At 38.5% G+C, this 26,003-nt stretch overlaps 2 protein-coding genes across 2 annotated transcripts in view; one reads left to right on the plus strand and one right to left on the minus strand.

Moving 5' to 3' along the window:
• CRYBA1 (crystallin beta A1) overlaps positions 1-26,003 on the plus strand; it is a 1,100,222-nt gene that overhangs the window by 720,466 nt on the left and 353,753 nt on the right. The gene's annotated exons all lie outside the window — the stretch shown is intronic.
• On the minus strand, positions 12,641-13,708 carry LOC122787960 (gap junction delta-2 protein-like). Its single transcript, XM_044054886.1, has one exon. The coding sequence runs from the start codon at positions 13,706-13,708 to the stop codon at positions 12,641-12,643; it is 1,068 nt and encodes a 355-aa protein (XP_043910821.1).

Consider the following 26,003-nt stretch of genomic DNA (forward strand, 5'->3'; position numbering starts at 1 on the left):
AAATGTTTCTGGTCTGAAATACAGAAATTTATTGTGACAGTTGTAATGTCTGAAATAATTCTGCTAGAGAAAATCAATTCTGACACATATTTTTTGATACTTAGATATTATACTTATCTCTAAAGCTTCTTAAATTTTAAAAGACCCTCTTTCTACCACAGAAAGGTATTTTTCTAGACTTGCCCTAGCAGTATGCAGTTCAACCCCACCAGAGACTTGTAACCTTTACAATTCACAGAGGTTTAGAACTTCCCTCTTCTCATACCTCATATCTTTCTCGTAGTGTAAATGTTATTAATTTCTCCCAGCTTTTCTCTCACTCATACTTCCTCCTTCCTTAGTAGTTAACTCATTTATGCAAAGAAATTCTGTTGACTGTATGTTGTACTCATTTAGTAATTCTCCTAATGAACTTTATTGTTAAAAAAATCTTTACAACTGTCGTGTGTATTTCAATATAACCTGAAAATGTTGTTTCAGTGTGCTTGCAATTTGCAAGTGAATTATACTCCCTTTTTATGTTCTTACCTGACTTTTTATTTTGGAAGAGTTTTTCCCCCTGGAGCTAACCATTGTAAACTTTTCCTTGTACTGCAGGTCTACCAGGTACTCCTGTATGCCCCTGAACTGACTCCAATCTCCAAATGCAGCATATTCCCAATTTATGGAATAAGTTGTCACTCCAGGTTAAACAAATTACTACTCTGTCTACCTTTAATGCTGTTCTTGATGGCTGGATGAGTAGACAAAAATTACACCAGGGTTATCATGTAAGGCCCTACTCAATTTGGGAGATAAGCAGTATTAAGTGCTTTATAAGGGTGGCAAGTACCCGTTATGTTTGTTTGGTTTAAGATGTATATGGCTAGGCACCTTATGGTCCCCACGATCATTTGCCTAGTATTATTCCCATGTTCCTATATTTCTAAGTGCTTTCTGATAACTCTTAATGACACCTCACATATCCATGACTATAAAAAACGTCCACAAAAAACTAGGAGCGTTATACAGAAATAAGCAATTTCTCACCAAAGCAGCAAAGATTCCAATAGCAAATTCCCACCTTATCTCCACCCTACTTTATGCCTCTCCAATATATACCAACCTAAGGCAATGTGATCTAAACAAGCTAGAGACCTGCTACAACAAAATCGCCAAATTTGCCACAGGGGCATCCTACCGTAGTCACCACTGTCTCTCTCTTGCTGAACTGGGCTGGCTTGAGCTCCCTCACCTCCTTCAGTGGTATCAACTCTCACTCGCCCACAAACTAGTAAACCATCCACTAAATGTCACATCCCTCCAGAATCTACTCCAACCCTATCGCACCATCAGACCACTAAGATCCAGCAGCAAAAATCACTTGCAGATCACTAAAGCCAATAACTCTGCTGGTGAAGCACTATTCTCTTGCGCCATAGCCAAATTATGGAACTCACTCCCACCCACAATTACCTCCGTACCGTCATGCACCCACTTCAAAACTTTACTAAAAGTGCTACTAAAAACATGCTGGCTATGCCGTTGCAACTCCCACTCTAATATCATCCACCCCATCCAACCACTACCTTTCTTTCCACTCCACTAACTACCTTGATTATAGCAAGCTCAGATGCTCATAAGCCAGTACTTATTATACAGCACGAACTTCTTCTTGTAACATTTGTTAATGTCTGGTATGCACTTCACAGATAAAGATTCTAGTTGTCTACTGATGTACTATGTTCTTCATCTGTAAATATGTTGTAAGTAATTGCTATGTAAATTGTTAATCACTATGTAATCCAATGTAAATACTGTCTGTTTATTTTAACTGTGGAGCTTTTCTCCCTGGGCCTCCACTGAAAATGGACCTACTTAAGGAGCATTTGAACATTTAACATTACATATCATAACAAGTGGTCTTGTAGCTCGGGGTTACAGCACTAGTCCAGTAAGCCTGTGGTCGTGAGTTTATATCTCATCAGGTTTTTTTTTTTCTGCCAGTTAGCATGGAGGATTAATACTATGGACTATTAACAAACTGCTTCCTACAGACCAAGGTTTAATTCCCTCAGTCTTCATTTGCCTACAGAGTGACTCAGAGCAAGACACCTAACCAGACATTCTTCTGCAGCAATTGGGAAATTGGATTAGGCTCTTTAATGGTCTTCTGGACTGAATTCCTAGTAATTACTTAAGAACCTATTACAAGTGTGTTCTGCATTTTCTGAATACTTTCAATTGAGGATTAGATTTGAAGCCACATTTTATAAATATTTTCTGAATTTATAAGCAAATTTAATCTGAGACATGTATTTCAAGCCTTTTATACAGACAATTGTTGATGTTCTCTTATAATGTTTGGTTAGCAGTGGTCTGTTACAGTCAGATTGTTTCTAAATGGATGATCATTACTGGGCAAAGTGTCACTCAGTCTTCCAGGTAATAATTCAAAGTCAGTTCTATCATCATAATAGAGATTTATAAATGAACAGTGTATTATTAAGGTATCCACAAAAAAAAAAAAAAAAACTGCAGAGACCATTCAAAATACAAAAACAAAACACACCATGTTCATTGTTAAGGTATGCCCCTGATTATCCACAGAAACCTTGATAGGTTGTATAAAATGTAGCTCATGGTTGTACAAAGGTTAATGATTTACCTCCCATGTCTTAAGAGTGTATCCCTCTCAGAAAATATGCTCCCTGGCCTGTCTCTGCATCAGTATGTGTCTTCATTCGTATGTAGTTACTAGGCTTATAGTCCAGGGGACCACTGAAGAGCCTAATCCAAATTCCCAGTTGCCCCCAAGCACTGTCTGGTTAAGTGACTTGCTGAAGGTTATACAGTAGGTAAATTGGGGCTGAAGGAATCAAACCCTGTACCACAAAAGCTACAGACTGCAGCCTTAACCCAGTGCACCAACTGCCTATTCTAAGTTTCTATTCAAAGTCTCTTTTCCTTGTATGCATATCCCTTGTCTCCATTCATTCACAAGTGGAATTTTATTTTGAATTTCATCCTTAAATGTCAGCTGCCCTATGTACTGCCACTGTAACTGGATGTATGGAGCTTCTGTACCCTCTCAGCAAGTTGTTTAACTGCAGCCTCCCTGGTGTACTTTTCATATTTGTTCTTTTGTTTTTCACTGTACTGGCAATACATTTCTCTTCCATGTTTCTGTCTTTCATACAATTGGCCCTAAATCTATCTACTATATCAGTTGTCTGTGGGCATAAACAAATTATATTTCTTTGTGTTATGTCCTGTGCATCACAGAATTGCTTGAATTATGAGCTGTTAAAGAAAGGTCCATTATCATATTTTATAATATGCCAGATATTGGAAAAGTCTTAACCAAGACTGGAATTATCACATGGGACGAAATGCATGTAACAGGTTCCACAAGTGGGAATAGCAAATACTCATCCCTCGGTACAACCAAAGTTTCTTGTTGTAAACTGAACTATAAAATTTATATTAACACTTATGCTACTTTTGGTATAGAAATAGAAGAGTATGCTCTTGTGCTGTGTGTTAGTCCAGCACACTATTTTTTGTCTTTGCTATTTTCAAGGTATTTGCTTTTGACTCTGCAGACTTTTATAGTATTCATGCTATCTTTAAGTCCATGATCTCTCTCTCCACTCGTCATTGTAAAATTAAGTATTTATAAAATGATTGCTTTATCTCTTTATGTTTCCTTCCCTATCATATGATTTATGTTATTTGTGTCTAAAAATTAACAGTTCACTGCTAGAGCCCTTGATCTTTTTTTTTGCACATCATGGGTTTATTAATTCATTTATACTTGTCAATTAAAATGTTTATTATTTCATACTGTGTGAAATCTCTGTGGTGTCACAGTTGTCATTTCATTTCTAAATATGGGTTTTTAGCACAGGTTCATCCTGTGCTCATGATCCTTCTGAGAAAATCTCATAGTGTGTATGCTGAACACACACACTTTATTGTTATTATTATAATAATAATTATGAAGTGTTTCTTCTATTCAGTTTCTAGTCCTATTCTTTTTTTGTTAGATTTGTAAACAATATAAGCCAGGCAATAAAGACCTCTGATCCACAAGCCTATCCAGCACAGCTTCAAATCAACTATGTGTCGCATAAGCATTTAATAACTAAGAAACATTAAAAACTGTACATTCACAGCCACAAATAAATGAAACCACAAAGTGCAGAACTGCAAAGTGAGGGATTACTGTTCTTTCAAATAATTCTTAGTGAGTATGAATAATACTTTCCTTGAGCTAGTCTGTACTGTGATATCCCTGTGACTACCCTTCTGTGCTTTTTGCTTCCTGCTTAACCTCTTAATGATTAACTATCTGTATGTGATAACAATACACACTTAATTCCTGCATTGCAGAATTTCTTTTCCTAGGTATTCTTCCCCTAACTTCCTAACTTAACATTTATACTCTTTCTTAAACTAGTGGTGGGTTTATCTGTGTTTCTTCTCATCTTTTCTAAATTTAGGAACACAGAAATGTGATATTATGCCTATTTAGTTCCTCTTGCACGTGAAATTTAATGCGATTTTATTTCATTCTCTAAATAAAAAAACACCGTAAAATCTGTTTTCTGTTTGTAGTTAGCCATTTCAGTTATGTAGTATATTTTTAATTATCTTGGCTTTCTCGTATGGGACATATTGATTCAATATTTGTCAGATTTATTTTCATTTGTGTATATTGCATGCATAATCATGTTTCATAGAATCATAGGGTAATAAGAGGTTACTACGCTAATGGCCCTGGCACCCTTACAAGCCTAGCCAAGAGTTTATCCCCCAAAAAAGAAACCTCAGTCAGCAGCTGTCACCCCTGTCAATGTGGGACACAGGTGTAACCCCTGGGACAAATCTATGGTTTCCGATCCACTCATCAAGGTTGTGCTTGAAGAGGGTCAGCGAGATACTCATTTGACATGAATGGGAAGTCTATTCCAGAGGAGGAATAGCCTCTGGGAGACAAACCTGTCTCTCCAGCAGGTTTTGTTGATGTCACATATTAGATTCAGGCCTTTTGAGTGAGTAATGCGTGAGGAGTTAGACTTATGGATATGGAGCATCTCTAGTAGGGCAGGGTCCGAGATTGCCTTGTAGGCAAGACACAGATCACCTCTGAGTAATCTGTAGGATACTGAGTAGAGTGATAGAGATTTGAGTCTGTCTGCATAAGGCAGGTGTTGAAGGCTATGGATTCTCTTTGTGAGGTATTTCTGTGGCCTTTCCAGTTTGGTGCAGATGTTTGGAGAGGTACATACCAAAAAGGGCATTATACTCAATTATTGGTCTAGTGAGGGAGGAGTATAGAGAAGTAATAACCACCTTTTTTCCTGGATGCAATCCCTTTACTTATGAGATGCACCAAGTAAAAGGCTTTTCTGACCACTGCCGCTACATGATGGTCAAATATGAGATTGTTGTCAATCTAAGCATCCAGGTCTCTCACCACAGGTTGTGTGCTTAGGGGTTGCCATTGATGTGGTAATCAGTAGGGGCCATGTTTTTACCGAATGGTATGATGATACATTTTTTTGCATTTGAGACCATGACTTTGGCACCAGTCATTAGTTGCTGTGAGACCTTCTTGCAGTATGTTAATATAATTTGGGAGTCAATGACAGCACCCAACTTGCAGTCATCTGGAAACTTGGTCAGCCACAGGCCTTTTGCCTTTGTCTGGACCTCTGAGAAGTAGATCCCAATCAATAGGGGTCCCAAGACAGATCCCTGAGGAACTCCATTAGCGACAGGTCTGCTATCATAGGTGGATGCACCTATTTTGACCTTGTGGATGCTGTCTGTGAGCCAGTTGGCCACCTACCTGATGAGATAGGGATTTATGCCAAGTTGTGTTAGCATTTCAATGATGCCTGAGTGAGAGGTTGTGTCAAAGGCCTTGGCCAAGTCAAGGTAAGCTATATGTACTGAGTTTCCCTCATCCAGGGCCTTGGTGACAGTTTCAAAGAAGTCAACCAGGTTCAACAGGCAGGATCTACACTTGATGAATCTGAACTGGGTGGAATCAAGTGCTTGGAGATTGCCTGGTCCTTGTTTATGAGATCCATAATAATATGCTTCATGGCTTTACAGATCAGACTTGTCAAGCTAATGGGGCAATAGTTTCCCTGGTCAGTAGTGGCACCACCTTTGTGCAAGGGGATAACAATGGCAGTTCTCCACTCTGCTGGAATGAAGCCTGTACGTAGGCTGTGGTTGAATAGGGTGCTCAATGGCAAAGCTAGTTCTTGCTGGAGATGGCTGCCTGTTTTGTTTTTATGTCTTGTTTCACATTTATAGATTTTCATTGCTATTTGTTGCTACCATTGGGTATTGGGTGATGTGCCTGAGCCTCTCAATGGTCTCTTTGTCATTAAACTTACTAAAAAAAAAAAAAAAAAAATATGAACCCATGCTATTACATATACTGTATAATCTGACTGCTAATTCTGACAAAACCTATTACATGTACTGCATGGCTACTATTTATATATCCCTAGCATATACATTGGTAAGTATTGTATATCTAATACTTAACACTTATTATGTGCTTGTCCTACTGTATTAATTGTATGATACTGATCCCAATACTGATGGATTTACTGCACATCAAGTCAAATGGCATCATAAATACTCAGTTTATGGATCTAAACCTCTTCTGCAGAGTGTACAGAATGGTTTGTAGGGACTGGTATATCTCGCAGAGGATACCGCTGCTCTGGAACAGACTCCCCATCCAGATAAAACAAAGTTCACCCCTGTATATATTCAAATGCAGCTTGAATCTATTAACGGAAAACAGAAAATTTACCCCAGGATTGCCCCCTGTACTACTAATGGACAAAGGCAGCTCCTAAATGCTTTATCCCATGCATGGGTCCCCTCAGACTATCTATAGTGTCTTCCCAGTTATTCTCATTATTAGCAATATATAATTATCGGCCATGGGATGGGTAAGGCCAGTCTCTAACCAAATGGGATTGGTTAATACGAGTACAAAAAGGGAAACTGACTAGGCTTAAATGGCCGACAAGGGCAGCTAGTCTAGTACTTACCTATGAGTCTATCATAAAACTGCACCATCGCTATTTAATTTAAGTGTAGAGCTTTAGTAGCCAAATTACCTCTGTAAAAGGTTATCTTGTTCTGTGTGAATCCCTGTTAAATGAAATAAATGACCTAAAGTGCCTGGGAGACCTTTGTCTGAAGCCAGAGGTATGGTAGGCCAGCCAGACCATGTGAACAAGGAAAGACATGCAGATCCATACAAAAGCTCACTGTTTCCAAGCAGCTGTTGGTACATATCTGTGACTGTCAGGCAGTGAGTAGGCAAAGCTATTTACCTTGCTAGGTGATAGTTATTTAGCCTACAGTTACTATTGATGACAGCTGCTTTATCAGAATCTATGTTCTGCTTAATAAGTTCATTTCATTGCACCACAAAGTTAATCATTCAGGGGAGACTGACTCACCAAGCAATAGCTCACATCAGACAACTGGAAAGAAATTTGAGAATAGCTTAGACCAAAAAAAAAAAAAAATTTGGGGATTTCAGGGTTAGGAAAAACCTGAGAGTCTGACTGTTTGGTCCCACTTTGATTAGTCACTAAAAAACACTAAAATAATCACCAGATTAACTTACAGACAGCTGATATATTTCAGGCAACAAGATCATAAGTTCAAATAATAGTATGAAAATAAAACATCCATTGATAACGTGTTTGTCAAAATAATATTGCTTCCATTTTCCAAAGAGATTCTGACCTAATTTTATGGTGGTCTTCTTTAATTTATGGTGAACACTCCATGCATTGCAAATATTGCTCCCTGTTGTATGTATTCAGATTCTCCATAAGGTTATTTGGGTATTGCACTGATGAAGGCTTTGTAGCCAAAACCAGTATGTTTAATTCACCTCTATTTGGGGTATGGAATACAAGTGATTAAATTTATTTTGCTGACAACTGAGTGCTGGCTTTTTGTTGTTTTTTTTTGGTTGCCTTTTGAGCCGTGCACCTTATCCATACTTGCTGGATTTGGATAAAGTTATTTGAAAAACTCCTCCACCCCCACCAACATATAAACATACACACACAAATATCCTTAAGCTAATACAAACATACTTGCTTATTGTCCAGTAAGCACTAAAAACGTATACCCTTTATAAGCATTTCTTTACTGCTCATGTGTAACTTATCATATCAGATTCATTTTATAGGTTCATAGGTTCATAGGTAGGTACTAGGCTATCTGCCCGAAGGCATTTATAAGCCTAGCCAGGCTTTGGTCGCCCCCTCAGATTAGTTCCCTGTGCCTCTGTCCATCAGAGCCACTGAAGTGATCCCCGGGGTAAGCTTTGTTTCCCATCCACTCGTCAAGATTTCTCTTGAAGAGTGTTAGTGAGGAGCTCTGCATAATGTAGATTGGAATCTTGTTCCAAAGCATGGGAAGTCTCTGAGACAGGAATCTATCCCTCCAGCACGTCCTATTTATTGTTGTGGTGAGGTTTAGATCCCTAGAGCATGTGGCTCGAGGGGATAAGGTTTTCTTTAGGTGGAGCATGTCCATCAGTTTTGGGTTGGACATGGCCTTGTATGTCTGGCAAAGATCACCTCTGAGTAAGCGGTATGCAACCGAGTACAGCTGGAGATTCTTCAGTCGAGCTGCATAGGGCATCTGTTTGAGGCCAGTGATCCTCTTGGTGAGGTACTTCTGTGGTCTTTCCAGCTGTTGTAAGGTTTCTTGTAAGGTACATCCCAAATGGGGTGTTGTACTCTATGATGGGTCTGATGAGTGATGAGTAGGGGGGACAATGACCTCTTTTGATCTGGATGCAAACCCTTTTGTGATTAGGTGGGCCACAAAGAAGGATTTTCTAACCACTTTGGTAATGCGATTATCAAAGGAGAGATTACTATCTACTTGGGTCCCCAGAGCCCTTATTACATTTTCCATATTTAGGGGACTACCACCTATTTAGTAGTTTGTGGGTACTTTGTTTTTTCCAACGGGGATGACTATGCACTTTTTGGCATTTAGCTTGAGGCCATGATTTTGACACCAGGTATCCGTCTCAATGAGACCCTTTTGGAGGATGGCTGTGTCAGTCAGAGAGTCAATTATAGCTCCTAGTTTGCAGTTGTCTGTGAACCTGGTCAGCCATAGTCCTCCTGTGCTTGTCTGTACCTCTGAGAAGTATATGCCGAACAGGAGGGGTCCTAGGACTGAGCCCTGGGGAATGCCACTTGTAACCGGTTTAGAGTGAGACCTAGCTCCCGCAACTCTCACCATGTGGGTTCTGTCCGTGAGCCAGTTGGCAACCCATCTTGTGACATAAGGGTTTATGTTCAGGCTGGTGAGCTTGTCTATAATACCAGAATGGGGAATGGTGATGAAGGCCTTTGCAAGGTCTAGGTAGGCTGTGTGTACCACCTTTCCCTCATCTATAGCCTTGGTAACTGTCTCAAAGAAGTCCACCAGGTTTAGGAGGCATGATCTGCCCTTAACAAAGCTGAACTGGGTAGGGTGCAGTGTTTGGAGGCTCCCAATGTCTCTGTTAATGAGTTCCATGATGATGTGCTCCATAGCATTGCAAACCAAGCTAGTCAGGCTTATAGGGTGACAGTTCCTGGGATCTGTTATGGCTCCACCTTTGTGGAGTGGAATAACCATTGTTGTGCACCACTCTATGGGTACATAGCCTGTGGAGAGGCTGAGTTTGAACAGTGCGTTTAGGTGAGGGGTTAGTTCATCTTTGAGCTCATGTAGGATGCAGCCTGGGACACCGTCCGGTCCCACTGATGCTGTGTTTTTGGCTTTGGAGAGGACTGTTTTAACCTGAGTGTCTGTGATTTCAGGGGCTCTACATTCTTCTGGTATGGCTATGGGCCCTTTTGGGGGGGTGAGAGGGGGGTGAAGTTTGCACTGAACCTATCTGCCAGGATGTTGACAATATCGGTTGGTTCAGTGTATTTTGTGTCATTCTGCACAAACACCGAGCAGATCTGAGCATTGCCACTTAGATTCTTGACATAGTTAAAGAATGCCTTGTGGTTATCTTTGGAGTCCTTGGCAATGTGTCTTTCAAAGCTCGCCTTGGACGATTTTATGAGGGATCATAGTTTCTTGCTGATACTGATCAGGGATGTCTTCCCTTCTTGGGATTTTACTCTTTTCTGTACTAGTTTCCTCCTTCTATTGTATAGCTTGTTTATGGCAGGGGTCCACCAGACTGGTTTCCTTTTCTTGGAGGAGTGAGTCTTGGTTTTGCTTGGGATAGCATGATCCATGCATTCTTGTAGGTGCCCGTAGAATGCATTAGTAAAGGATTTTGCAGCTTGGACAGCGTTATCCTTTAGCATGGGGGCTTTGAAGCTTTCCACGTCAGTCTTAAGTAACGTGAAGTTTGCTTTTGAAAAGTTTTTCATGGTGGTTTCCTTGTCCGGGGATGGGGGCGGAATGTGGATATCCAAAGTGATTTGTTTATGGTCAGATCTAACCAGTGAGGGGTTGACCTCTGGTGTGGGAGACCGGTCGCCTATGCTGGTGATGACCAGGTCCAATATATTGTCACCTCTGGTGGGAGTGTTGACCAGTTGATCCAGGGCGTTTGAGTTTATAAATTCTAGGAAATTTTGGGCAAGGGGGTTAGTACTTGAGTAGTTATCCCTGTTAATGTTTGGGTAGTTGAAATCACCCAATATTAGAGTGTTTGGTAGGACCTTTATGTTTCCCAGTGTTTCCAGAAATGCGGAATGGGGGTCCTGAGTGATGGTGGGTGATCTATAGCAAGCTACAATTTGAATTGCAGTTTTGCCCATTGATAGTTGCACGTGGATTATCCCTGAAGCATCGTGCTGTGCCACTAACCTGGAGGTGTGGGTAACCTTGATGAATATGGACACTCCCCCACATTTTGTATTTTGGTTCGGGTTCTGTGGCCGAAATGTATGGTATGAGTTGTAGCCTGCTAGTGCTGGGGTGCTCTCTGGAGCCTTAAACCAGGTTTCTGTTACTGCACATATATTGATTTTCTCCATACTGAGGAGTGCCTCGAGTGCGTTCATTTTGAGGTTTAAACTTCTGGCATTGAGTAGCATTACCCTCAGATTTTTGTTACTTGTGCTATTTACAGCAGTGGGTTTGTCTTTTGAGCCTTGCCTAAAAAGGCACTATGGGGGTGGCAAGAGCCTTGGCCAGTATTCGAAAGCCTAAGGGTGACAGGTGGAAGCTGTCTCTAGCGAAGCAGAGTGGTTTGTTGAGCATGTCATCCCAGGCAGACAGACACCAGATCCCCTTTGAATGACACCAGAAACTTAGCCAATTGTTGAAATTGATAATTTTTTCTTTATACCATGGCATCATTCTTGGTGAGGGTAGGATGTTACTCAGGGTCAGGGTCATACCGGCCTGGGCTATGTTATCAGAGAGCTCTTCCATGTCTCTTTTCATGAAGTTCAGGGAGGTATGGTTCAGGTCATTCACACCAACATGGACAATGACCAAGTCATATTTGTACTTGTTCTGGAGTGACCTGAGTGCTTGTGTTATGTGGTGGATCCTAGCACCCAACAGGCAGCTAACAGTAACCTTCTCCTTATTCAGCCTAGTGAGTGGGAAACTCTGAATCCAGTGTCTGGGCTTTGAAAAGGCTAGGCTAGGCTTCCATTGCTAATGTTATACTTGGTGTCAGAACTGTTTTCTAAACATGTAGCTGTTTTCAAAAGTGACACTGGAACTATTAAGTACATAATAAATTTATCAGTCTTCCTTTTTCATTTTTTTTCTACAAACAATTTCTGTTGTAAATTAGTTTTATTTATTAGTCCACAAAGCCTGGACATGATAAACTATAGTGTTTTGACATTTTAAACTAAAAAGGACAGATAGGTAACAAATGTGTAAATAAACTAGAACTTGTAAGTGGGTCATGAAAACACCTCCACCCTCATGGAGATAGCCCTTTCAGTTTTTGACTCAGTATCAATTCACTGGTTATTTTATTTTATTTTAATTTCAAGATAATTTAAGGGATTTGCTGGTTAGCCTAATCAATATGCCAGAAATAAATTGTTACTTCAGACATCTTTCTGCAGTTAAAATAAACAGCTCAGCTTTGGAATCATTTTGCATGCTTGGAGTATAATTTTATTTTAAATATTTGTCTCTGCAAGCCATGTGTTGCACTTAATAAGAATAAAATATTTGTTAATTAAACAAAGAATGGCACCAGTAAAGTGTTCAGACACACACACACACATACACGCGCGCGCGCGCGCGCGCACACACACACACACACACACACACACACACACACTCACACACACACACACACACACACACACACACACAAATATTAGTTGCATGCAGCAGCTGGAAACATTTTTTACACAGAATATGCTGAATATTTAACAACAAATTCACTAAACGCATTTTACATTCTAGGAATTTACCATGTTTTGTAATTTGAAGTAAGGATCAACAAAATAATCTTAATTACAACATTGTTAGAATATGCTATATAACTTTCTGAAGAAGGAAACAATCCCAAGTATATCCATCCAGGACAAAAAGATTTGTTTTCCTAGATATAAAACTCTATTAAAAATTGCAAAGGTACAGTAATATCCTATAGCCATGACTTCTTGCTTTTTACTAATTTTGTTACGCTCTTATGTTTAGCTTTGAGATTATTTGGGGTTATTTCAGCAGAATTGGTTGAAAATGATATTGTAGCTTGATTTGTCTGAGAATAACCAAGTTTCTGTTGTGACAGCCGTGGGGAGGTCTTTGGGACCAGTTTTTCATGAGTGGAGTTCCTCAGTTGCTTTAGGATAATATTATGCCCTGAATAGCAGTTTGTGGATCCATCTTCCTGTCTCCTGACAGACCCAGAACAATTAAAACAAGTTGAGCACATGACTTGGAAAATGTAGTTCCATCCAAGGTAGTGCAGTTCCACAATGTTCAGAAGGAAGCATGTGAGACTAACACCAAACATGAAATTCAGAAAGATGGTCTTTTCTGTTGCCCTGGAGACAAAGCAGTCTGTTTGGGTTGGGCATGGATATGTCTGACAATGGAAAATATGAGGCACTTCAAAACCAAAGAGGTAATATTGCCCTGACAAGAACCCAATTTCCAGTGCTAACCTCAGTATGACATGGGTAATATATATCATCAACATTTTACTGGATGACCTCTCAGTATTATCTGTGACTTCATTGGTACACTTTCTTTTAATATGATCTTCAGCCTTTGAGCTCATTTCAATATCACAGCTATCTTCAGTCCTTTGACTGAAACTTAAAATCTCTCGGTGCTGTACATTATCTGGAAGACTTGATGGCAATAATTCCATAAATTTCCTTTCAGCTTCTAACCTCTTATTACTTGTAATTTTATGGAGCAGGTAAACAATGTAGAAAATGGAAGGTGTAGACACTAAGACAATTTGGAAGACCCAGAACCTGAGGTGGGAAACAGGAGCAAAGGTGTCATAGCACACATTATTACAGCCTGGTTGCAGTGTGTTGCAGGTGAACTTGGACTGCTCATCACTGTAAACAACCTCTCCTACCAAAGTAACCAATAAGATGCGGAAGATAAGGAGTACAGTCAGCCAGATCTTCCCAATAACAGTTGAATGGTGTTGAACTTCTGTGAGGAGGCGGCTAAGAATAGACCAGTCACCCATATCTTAACCTGCCAAAAGAACAAAAAGAAAAGAAGTCACAGTAGTAAACAAATATTTATATACTATGTATCAGAGGTAGGGCAATTATAATTGTACTAGACTAAATCTGCAAAAATCTTTTTAGAGTTGAACTCCATAGGCATGCAGCCATCTTATCTACAGCGTCTGTGGAAAGCAGCAGTACAAGTCAGCATATAAGCCAATTCAAGCATATGTTTATTATTTGCGCTCTAAATACAGATAAATCAGTTTAGTCAGTATTTTCAGATGAAGTAGCATAGGTTATATTATTTGCACAGTGCTGCATTGTGTACTTATGAAAGATGTGGAAGTTGAAGCCAGGTCTAATTAATATATCAAACTCTGACCAGTGAGCTGTATATGGCCAGCCCAGGCTAGGATGCCTTAGTGCATAATTGGGTAGCACCATACCTTTTAACTGTCCAGATTTTCACCTCATATTTTTGTCTGTTCCTCATTAAATTTGTGGTTTTCTGGAAGATCATTGAATATTAAAGTCACTAAATAATAAGAGACATTTGAGTTTCAGACTTCATATCCTTCATAAAATACATGCCAGTGCAAAAGCTATTATTCTATCAACTTTCTAAATGTATTAGAGAAATATTTAAAATCTGTCCTATTTTTGGGGCTTTGTTCCTCCCATTATTTTTGCCTTTGACTGGATTTCTTGGGCTAAGAGGTTGAAAAGTATGGCAAATAGCACTATCACATGGTAATCATCTCCATCAGTGTGACTGGCTGTATGGTGAACATTAGAAGTATTTCACGCACAGGGAGAAGTTAATTCAATCATAGTCACTTTTGGCAAATTTATAAGTGCAAGAATATACCCAAGGGATATGCGAGCTAGACAGCACTGACATGTGGCTAGAGCATATTCTACCATTAGCATTATTCCTCATGGCTTTATTGTAATTTTATATTTGAGTTGCTTTACAAGCTTTTTGAAGTCATTCAAATTTTGTATTTGCAATTTTTTAGCTGCTCATCCTAAACATTCAGCTAGTTTACAATTATAAATGCTAGGTGGTCCTTTGGGATTTAAGGGTGGTATGCTAACATGAACTACTACCTACCACACAATTTCTGCTAAGAAATGTTCCTGTCATGGAGGTAAGGTTTTCCTACAAAGCATCTGTGATGAAGGCAGTGCACTAAATAGGCACATCTCATGGCAGTTAATCATCAATTTACTTATTTTATATTTTGTTGACTGGGTTGGCCCAACTGTACAGAGCCCATTTTTGGAGAGAATCTGAGGAGAAAGCTCCAGAAATTAAAACAGTAGTATAGCATAATTCTGCAACAGTACTATAGCATGGCACACAAATATACATATATAATGATATTTGTGTATAGGTTACAGAAATAACAGTATCATATTGACAGCTGACAGGTATAGCACATATAAAAGACTCTTTCACAACATGCAAAATGAGACAGAAAGTAAAGTATAATTATAGCCGAGTGTCATATTTACATATAATGTGTGTTGTACATTAAGTAACTATGTATACAGTATGTAAAAGCAGAAGTTGTGAAATAAATCGTCTTTCTGGTTCAATGGAAGAAACACATTTAGCCTGCTAGCTTTATTGAAACCCCCCAACACATGTTTAACTTATTACGCGTGTCTGGTGTTTTTTCTTCTCCCAGGCAAATTTCCAGCATCCCACCCTACTCAAAGATTGTGAATTCTACATCCACTGGTAACTTTAGGTTAGTCTTAAACCTCCTTATATTCACTAAAATAACAGACAAAGTGAGATACAGTGAAGTTGCTGAACATACTAATGAATATGGTATGTTTGTCTATGATCAGCATGATTTTAGGTTAGGCCTTAGTCTAATCCCTGATGCGCTTCCTGTGACAGACATGGCTATAGCCAGAATTTCTGCATTTTTACATCAGATTCCATACTGTTGCTTCCCCACCCCCACCTCACATGAGGAATAGCCTGATAGCTATCTCCAGTACAACTGACCTTTTTTCTATTGCATATATCGAAATATGAAATTAAAGTTGCAGTGCAAATATGAAATTCTAACCTGTATGCACCATTACAGACACAGTTATTTCCCTTGCCTTATTTCACCTGTACCCTATTCATTTATATCTGTGACCTGTACACGTGAGCATCATCATGAATTTTTGTTTTAGTCATAGAAATAAAGAAAAGCAAAAAACAGAAGAAACAAGGATGGTAACATTACTGTTTCTTCTGATACTGTGCTAGTATTTGTGTTCCAGAGGGATCAGCTAGTGGAACTCTCCTGTTTTCCTATTTTTATATAAATAACTTCATATGGGGTCTCCTGAAGCATAATGGTACTTTGTACATTGATGATTTAATACTCCTAAAATGAGGACTTCCTCTGCAAGAGTTTCAGTAAGATTTGCCCCAGACTGGTAGTAATGTACTAATTAATATTAATATTACCAAAATGCAAGCTATACTCCTAGACACTCCTCATAGGATACGGCTATGCTGTTTTCTCTTGCGAATCCCCAAAAGCTTGAATATTACCAAGATATCTTACTTCCAAATATTTAGGGATTTAGTCTGTCTAGTACTTGGATTTTGGGTATCTATCTATCTATCTATCTATCTATCTATCTATCTATCTATCTATCTATCTATCTATCTATCTATCTATCTCTATCTATCTTTTCTAGATGGGTAACTCCCATGGGGTAGAGGCCATTTTGTTTTGGGGGGGGGTCCTTAAGAAACAAAGTGCTAGTGTAATACTGGCACAAAATAGTAGTATAGGATGATAATATTAAAATCAAATGCATAATAGATTTTATCACAGATATGAATTACAAACATCTTAACAATATACCATGAAGTCGACAGTGCATCCTGGGCAGTATAGTCAGACATTAATTACAAGTAGATGAAAATTGTAATATATTTGGTATAAAAGAAGGACTTGTAAATATTTATCAACATTGTGCAAGGGCCACGTCTGAAAAGGTTTAAAGACTAGATCATTTAGTTGGTTAGCAAATAAATAAATTAGTGTCAGACCTACATTTTTTAATCAAGTTTTTTTTTCTGAATATTTCTGGTCAGTGGCCATAGTTACCAGTAAGGGCCACATTACTAACTGTATTGCAGACAGTATAACTAATATGTTTTGTAGTTTAGAAGCATGGCTTAACACTTTTTTTCGGACAGTGTTGGCATCACTGAGTCATGGCTTAAACCAGATGACATTATTAACACATTATTTTTTTATTTATTAATATTTCTTGACCATCAAAGTCCATCTGGTTAAACTGCCTATACTTAGCAGTTGCCTGTGGAGAAAACCTCAAAAAAAATTTTTTTTTTTAATTATTACATATCTCTTCACAATAGTAAGGTAATATTTGCTTTAGAAATTATTAAACTAAGGAAATGTTCTACAGAACATTAAAAAGAAATCCCCATCTCTGTGCTTAGCTCTTATATTAGCTTCTAGAATCAGACACTCAGAACCACAACTGGGAGAGAAATCCTTCTTTTGATAAACAAATGCCTTGTTCTGCAGGCTTACTGCTGCACTGCTTAATATTAGTGACCATGAATTAGACAGACTCGTTTATAAATATATAACAAATAACTTGCTTAAAAAATCAGTATAGGTTTTAGTGTATATACCAATAGTTACAACTATATCACTTTAAATTATTTTAAGCATTTCCCTCACCCCCAGTGCCATAATGCACTTATGATGGTACCTTTTAGAGTGGAAACTAAGCAATGTAATACCCTCTTGCAGAATCTTAGATCTGCCCAAATGCCCACATGTGATCTTGGTGTTAAATATATTAATCTAAGTTGCATGACTTTATAGTATATTTTTAAATCTGGAAGCCCCAAACCACACTATTCCTTTGCAGTATTATTTTTTCTCACTGCACTCTTTGCCTTTATTTATCCCAAATAAACTCTTTAATTTCCTTTTTAAGTTCTTCCATATCTGGTCTCATTTTATACATATAAACCTGCTCTACATAAAGCAGAAACAAAAACTTAATTGTTTGCATGTTATTATTAATTTCCAGAAATAACAGTTTTCAGTCTTATGTTACTCAGTCTTTTTTTCCACATTTCCTTAGCTGCTTGCTCATCGTCACATTTCAACAAAGCCTCCAAGTATCTCATCTTACTATGACCCCACAAAAAGGGGAAACTCTGTCCAAGTCATGTGGTGGGGCATAGCTCATTACTCATTACTATAGCCTTTGATTTTGCTATATTTCCTTTATATCTTGCTAAATTATTAAAAAAAAAAAATCAGTGTATCAAATATAATATTGCATTCCCTGAAAAAAGGACTATTTTCTTGTTAGCATTCGTTTATTTATATCCAGATATGTTGCATTGTCTTATGTCCCTGGTTAATGACTCTAAATATAATGCAAAGGGTAATGATGAAAGTTGACAACCCTGCCTAGTCCCTATTATAAGGTCACAGGCATAGCTAGCTCACCTAGCACCCATTACCAGTCCCACAAACTTGCGTCCCACCACCTCAGCTCTTCAAGTGTTGAGAAAAAAAATAAAAGGATGTCTGCTTAATGTAGAAACCTGATTGGCTTCCAGCGCTACAGCAGCCAGTCTATGTACCCACTGCTCTTCAACTGAAGGTAAAATATGTTAAACAAAATATCTTAAGTTTCCTACAGTAATACGGTAATTCGGTAATTCAGCCAATCTACCAGCCCCCTAGCTCCCTGCTCTCCAAGTGAACAGCAAACAAAAAAAAGAAAACACTCACAGGAACTGAAGTGCCTCTCTGTACTGACATTTTGGTACAGAACATGCAGAGCTAACCTCTCACTCGCACACCCTAATACTGCACTCAGGGCCATTGCCCATGTCTCCCCTCCCTTGCTATGCTAGTGGGTAAGACTTAACACTTTCTATATCATCATAATTCACCCTAGTTTGAGTCCCTCTGTAGATATTAAACATAAATGTTGTTCATGCTTGTGGAAATGTCTCAAGGCATCTCTTCAGATATTCCCAGTTATATGTGTCAAATCTTTTTCAGCTTACAAACCTATTGACATTAATATATCTTTGTTGTACAATTTATTATTTTGAATCATAAAGGCTCTGTTAGTATTTTCAAATGTTTGCCTACATTCTATAAATCCATACTGCTCCGGGCTTACTATTATTGGCAATATCTTTGCCATTCTTTTTGCCACAGTTGTCATAAACACTTAATAGCCATGATTCAGAAATCAAAATATGTCTGTATGACTCTGGATCAAGGGAATCATTCCCTTCCTTTGCTATAACTATGATTACTGAGTTTTTCCAAGTTAAGGGTACATCTTTATCTCAAAATTCTTATTTTCCAGCTTTTATTGGAATTCCATCAATACCATATGTTATGCTTGTATTCTGGCTTCTCACTTCTTCTAGAATTTCAATTTCCTTTTTTTTGTCAATGCCTCTCTCTCAACTTCTGTTTACTGAGGAAGTTATAATTGTGTGAAATAGGTTGCCATAGGTTATTCATAGCCTCTACATATTGTTTATGTAGTGTACTGTAGTAAATCACCATTAGATTCATAATTTTTCTGGGTCCACTTCTATCTTGCCATTTTCATAATGCATGATTTTAATTATCATCCTTTCAGCCTTTTTGCTCCAAATGTTGAGCCAGGAATTTGGTTGCTCTGGGGTTATTAATAAATCAATAGTTGCCTTAAATTAACTTCTCTCTGTTCATTCATGTTTTCTAAATATGCTTGCATAGACATTCTATCTTCTGTTAATTGCTCTTTAACCTATTATGTTTCACTTATTCTTTTTTCTTCTGTAAATCCCTTTCTTTTTAAAATCCCTTTAGATATTTACTGTAGGTATTATTCCATAGCTGATTTCTTTCTTTAGGTCCAAATTTCTTATCTTTAGTTTAGAATTATCCAAATTCTTTGCAAGGTCTTTACTGCTTAGGTTCAAATCTAATAACATTTCAGTTAAGGTTTGAGCAATCCAATCATTAACCTGTTTCCCTTTCAGAAAAAAAAAGGAAAATTCCAGTTTTTATCATAATTTGCTTTTATAAGCTTACAAAGCTTAATTTTTATTGGTGCATGGTCTGACACTATCACTGGATGTGTTTTGTGATATTCTTTTAATTTCAATATTCTTTCAATATGTAACATCCATCTAATCTTGCCTTGGATATGTATATTACACTTCTTTTTGCTTTATTTTTGATGTATCAGTAAGTCCAAATATATGCATGTAGTTCTCTAAATATCTACCTTCAGTTGGTATTATATGGCATTGTGGCCTCTCAGAGACATCTTAGTTATTTCTTACTATATACCATTCTCCAGCAGTTCTCATACATCCTAGATGAAAGGCTATATCTTCTCCCATAATATTCTTTATATCCTATCTCACTACTTTCAGTGGAATATATAGTCTAGCCAGTGTAAAGTTTATACCCTGCCAACATCTCACTCCTTCCCTGCCTGTCTTTCATTTGTTTCACAATGTTTTTCCTATATCCTACATACATATTTTTGCTATTACCCATAGCAGCAGTACACATTTGGTTAGATCATGTAAATGAGTCCTATGCAAGCTGTGAAACAGTTTTGATTAAAAAAAAACGTTTGTGTGTCAATGCAGCCGCAAGGTAAATAAAGGTAAATATACAGTGATGTATTTTTACTGCATTTATTTTATTTTATAGTCTGAATAGTTCAGAGATAAGCACAATGAGCTTTATGGAGTATGCAAAAATGTCAGTGTAACAGCTGACTGAAGATAACAAAATAGCTTTGCTACCTATCTGGTATTTGTCAGGACTACCTAGAAATCAGAATGCTAGTTTGATAGTCGGGAAAGTACTATATGAAGTCTGGTAGTCTGTTTATCTATACAAAGAGAATGGTGGAGTTTGTTAAAAATGTAGACTCTGATGATCTTTTTAATTGAAAAACATTGCTAATGTGATGCTGGGACTTCCTAAAAAAGGGGAAAAAACAAAAGAAGGTGTCCCACCTCTTAATGCTGTATGCGGTAATGTCATAAAATGGTCGGGAAAGTGGACAGGGAAATAGGTTGAGAGAGGTGGGGTTGTTGGTGATGCAAGGAGTATGGTTTTTGGTCCGGTTTTTGCCACATAGAAAGGTGGCAACCCTATTAAAAAACCAAGGGAAATTCTTATGCTGGTATATCCAAGGAAGGCATAATAGCAACCTTGTATGCAGCTGAAGTGCAGTCCATGGAAATTGGAGGCAGTCAAATAATGGTTATAGGAGCAGAACATGCAACAAAGCAAGTCAGTACATTACCAGATGATATCAGAACCCAGTTAAAATTAAAGAGATTAAAGAGACTGGAACTGGAGATGAAATATCTGTAACTTTAAGCAGTTAAGAGAATGAAGCAACTTGAGTTTTAATGAAAACGACAACAAAGAGTGGCCAAAGCTACTGAAAGGGAGGAGGAGTGAGAAGCTAAGGAAAGAGAGAAGTGGTACCAGCATGAAATGGAGATTCTGGCTCTTTGTCAAAAGAATGTGAGTATGGGAGGGAATGCTGAGCCTTAGATTCCAAGGATAGTATGAAATTGTTTCCCCTTAATATAAAGAAGGGGACGAATTTGATACTTTTATTCTGGCATTTGAAAGGGTATATAATAAACACCAAATTGACCAGGGTAATGAACGAGATTTTTAACCCTCTGTACTTGAGTAAGAAAATGCATACTGTATCAAGAATGAATGATACGGAGCCAGCACAATGACATAGAAGGTTAAAGCCCTGATTACAATGCAGGCAACCTGGGTTTGATTAGCGGCTTGGGCATCTTAGGTGCTGACAAGGGAGGGCAGGTGTGTGCCCGTCCTGGAAGGGGAGGTGAGGAGGGACAAGGGAGGGAAGGGCAGATTCATGGAGCACACAATGCAGTTAGGGTTCCCTAGTGGAGGCTGAGGAAACATATTGGTGTAGTCCTCTAACTGCATGCCTCACTCACAGAACACTACTGTGGATGTGTGAGGTTAGAGAAAAGTAGTATAAATACCCCAGTGTAGTATGATGTACAGGAGCCAAGATGGCAGACCTAGTGAATGAGGAGAGGCACTGGAGCCCACTGATGGTGAGTTGTGAGGGAGGAAAAAAAGAATACAAAAATAATGACTTGTTTGAATTATTATATATGTAGAACTTTTTATCTGAACATTTTTAAACTAACTTTTGAAGCTTCTGGATGTTATGAGAGCACTGAATAAAAAGCGATGACAGAGTGAGATATTATATTGCATAAATTTGCACTTACTTTCATTGGTGGTTCAATGGATGTCAATTCTCTACATTTAAAATGACCTCTTGATAAGGGATAAAACGTTCAGCATTTTGCCTGAGGATTTGACAACCTGGGAAGCAGACTGGAAGTTTAACATGGCAAAGGAAATAGAGGAAAAATGGTAAACACTATCTAGTCAGCAGGGAATAGCTTCATAAGACAGTTGCATCCAGAATCATATTTGGGAATAAGGTAACCCATAGGGCAGTCTAAAAACTTCATGTCAGGGTGCAAAGGCAAAAAGGGAAAACATGGTCTCAAGTACATGACAAGATCTTGAATTAAAATGTTTCCAGTGCAACCAGAGGGGTCATGTAAGTGACAATTTGGAGAATGCAAGCCATAGGAGAGAGCTAATAAAAGTAGCAATACCGTAGTGGAAGGCTTCTTGAAATAACAGAATTTCTTTTATATGGGCATGTACCCTACCTTAATAGGGGGTAATAAACTGCTGCTAAGAGGGTTTCTGCATCAGATATATCTGCTGTTAAACTGAAGTTAGGAAGGACTCCTTTTCAGGTACCATTGTCTAGGAATCATTTTAACTGAGACAGAGAGACAAGCAAGTGGCAATGTTTGATGATATCCTAGAAGAGTTGTCAGAGGTAATTTCTATGATGATACAGCTCCCAAGCTCAGAGGTAAACAAATGGGAATAGTAGCTGGGGTGAGATTTAGCTAGTGTCCTCACCTCCTGTACAGACTGGTAATGTGGTCACTCCAAGAAGAAGCTAGATGGTAGCAAAAAGCCAGAACTGGAGCCACAGCTTGCAGATGTTATCGCACTTCCTCTTAAAATAGATGATTCAGGGAAAATTGCTTGATAAACTGCTAAGTCTGAGAAAAAGCTGTTAACAATTGTAATCTCCTAGAAGTAGAACGGTTGCAGTTTAAATGGCTGATAGAAGTTTCTGATCATTATCCTTATGAATATTTTCTTTTTACTTTCTGGTGCAAGCCTTTCACACCTTGCACATTTATTTACAAAAGAAATGCTTTAACCTGTTTATTTAATTATCAAATAACGTTATTATTTAACTTCAAATGCTTGTGACTGATGTAATGCTTGTTACTAAAGGGATTATGCATTTTAGCTGTGTACCAAACAGTTTGATGTATGACCTTAGTATGATAACTGATTTTAGCTAACTGCTACCATTTAAACACTTAAAGACTGGCTTGTTTTAAGGATAAAGGTAAGATGTGTTCCTGTTTTGTTATTTTGACTAACTGTAGGTGGCATACCTTAAAATGAGGTAAGTGGTGTTGTCAGCTATCATTTACTCCCATTCTAAAACATTGTGTGACTGATTTTGTTTGTGGGTGTGTGTGTGTGTGTGCGTGTGTGTGTGTGTGTGTGAGTGTGTGTGTGTGTGAGTGTGTGTTTGTGTGTGCACGCGCATGTGTCTGCATACAAAACAATTCTGGTTAAGCTTCAATAATTGCTTATAATGTTGGACTGAAAGGCATTCGGCTTAACCTTAGGTGGGTGAAATCCTGGGAAACCAGTGATTATAATAATTATGATCTTTAGCAGTGCAGTATGGGTGTTGTAGGTTTTTGCTATTTCACAAGGCAGCAGTACATATTTACTGTTTACCCTTAAGGGCACATGCCCTTTGTTTTTGTGCCAGGTACTAATTGTGGGAATTATACCTCATACCACTGGTTCTGTGTACATTCAAATATCGATAACAATGGTGTAAGAGTTTGGACCTGTAGTCTCTGTTTATCACAGATACATTATGAAGCTTTTGTTTGTTATAGAGGATGTACTTGTTAATGATGTGTACTTAAATTAATTTTATGTGCATGAGTTTTCACAATAGAAATATATTTATGGATGCATAGTTGTGTTTATTTTTATATTTTTTGAAAATAGGCTTGCAGCCTAAAAAATATCCAAATAAAAATAAAATTGAAACTTGGTATCTGGTAATCAGTCACTCTTACCTTGGATTTGCACAAATTGTCTAGATCTCTCTTTGTCTATATCTACTTATCCTATATTCTTTAGAGCCCATGAGTGTACAGCTATCACCTTTTTAGGTAATACATGATATGTGCCTCATGTTATCATAAAACACAGAATATTTAATTATTCAAAACAGTCTCACTTATTGTCTGAATGTATGACACTGATTGGATGTATGGTACCTCATTTACTGACTGAACTTGGATCTCATCCACATGGCGACTGCTGCACCATTCCCATAGTAATTTCTTCACTGGTGAGATCAGATCATCGGTCGATCTCATTCAAAGTTTCTATCCCACCTAAGGCCACCCCCCCCCCCCCCCAGCCGTAACCAGGCTAAAAAAAATTGCAAAAGCTGACTACAACCTCGTCAGGGAGGGTATCAGTAACTTCACACCACCACCCCCCTCAGAGGATGCAGACAACTATGCTGAGCCGTATAGCAATTCGGTATACAAGCACCTGTACAACTACATGGACTTAGCCATACCCAACAGAACTAAAACCTGCTCCTCAAGGAAACACAAACCTGTCTGGTGGACGTCCTCTATCAACAGGCTTTACAACAAAAGGAAGAAATTGTTGTCCAAGGGTAAAAAGGAACACATTCCAAATTGGAAAAATTCTCTCCTTAGCCTCAACAAGCACATTAGATCACTAGTGAAAACCTCCAAATCCAATTATGAATCAAAACTAGCCTCCAAAACAAAGGGAAACCACAAAGCCTTCTTCAGTTACATCAGGAACCTCCAAAGCCCAGGTTTGTTCCAAATTAGTACTTAATGGTACCACTTACACTGATCCTGTTGAAGTAGCTAACCTGTTAGCAGATAGGTTCAGCACAAACTTCACCTCACTGTCCCCCCCAAAGGCCCATTCGACATCCCTGATACTTGTCCCGTACCTCATATCTCCATAGATCAAATATTAAAGGCCCTATGCAAGGCAAAGAACACAGCTTCCATGGGATCTGATAGTATCCCAGGCTGTGTTCTACAGCATATAAATCTCAATCTCAAGCAAAAACTAGCTTTGCCATTGAGCACCCTTTACAACCACAGCCTAAGTACAGGCTTCATTCCAGCAGAATGGAGAATTGCCATTGTCATCCCCTTGCACAAAGGTGGTGCCACTACTGACCCTAGAAACTATTGTCGCATTAGCTTGACATGTCTGATCTGTAAAGCCATGGAGCATATTATTATGGATCTCACAAACAGGGACACAGACAATCTCCAAGCACTTGACCCCAGCCAGTTCAAGTTCATCAAGGGCAGATCTTGCTTGTTGAACATGGTTGACTTCTTTCAGACTATCACCAAGGCCCTGGATGAGGGAAAGTCAGTACATAGATGTTTACCTCAACTTGCCCAAAGCCTTTGACACAATCCCCAACTTGGGCATCATCGAAAAGCTAATGCAACTTAGTGTAAATTACTGTCTCATCAGGTGGGTGGCCAACTGGCTCACCGATAGGACCCACAAGGTCAGAATAGATGCCTCCACCTCTGACAGCAGACCTGTCACTAGTGATGTTTCCCAGAGATCTGTCCTGTGACCCCTACTATTTGGCATCTCCTTCTCAGAGGTCCAGGCAAAGACAAAAGGCTTGTGGCTGACCAAGTTTACGGATGACTCCCCAGATGATGTTAACATACTGCAAGAGAGTCTCACAGCAACAAACGACTTGTGCCAAAGTCATGGACTTAAGTTAAATGCAAAAAAATGTATTATCATACCATTTGGCAAAAGCATGGCCCCTACTGATTACCACATCAATGGCAACCCCCTAAGCACACAACCTGTGGTGACAGACCTGGGTATACAGGTTGACAACAATCACACATTTGATCATCATGTAGCAGCAGTGGTCAGAAAAGTATTTTACTTGGCACATCTCATAAGTAAATGGATTGCATCCAGAAAAAAGGAGGTTAGTACCTCTCTGTACTCCTCC

The sequence above is a fragment of the Protopterus annectens genome, chromosome 13.part0 (assembly GCF_019279795.1).
Source record: "Protopterus annectens isolate FY-2018-M chromosome 13.part0, PAN1.0, whole genome shotgun sequence".
Classification (NCBI taxonomy): Eukaryota; Metazoa; Chordata; order Ceratodontiformes; family Protopteridae; genus Protopterus; species Protopterus annectens.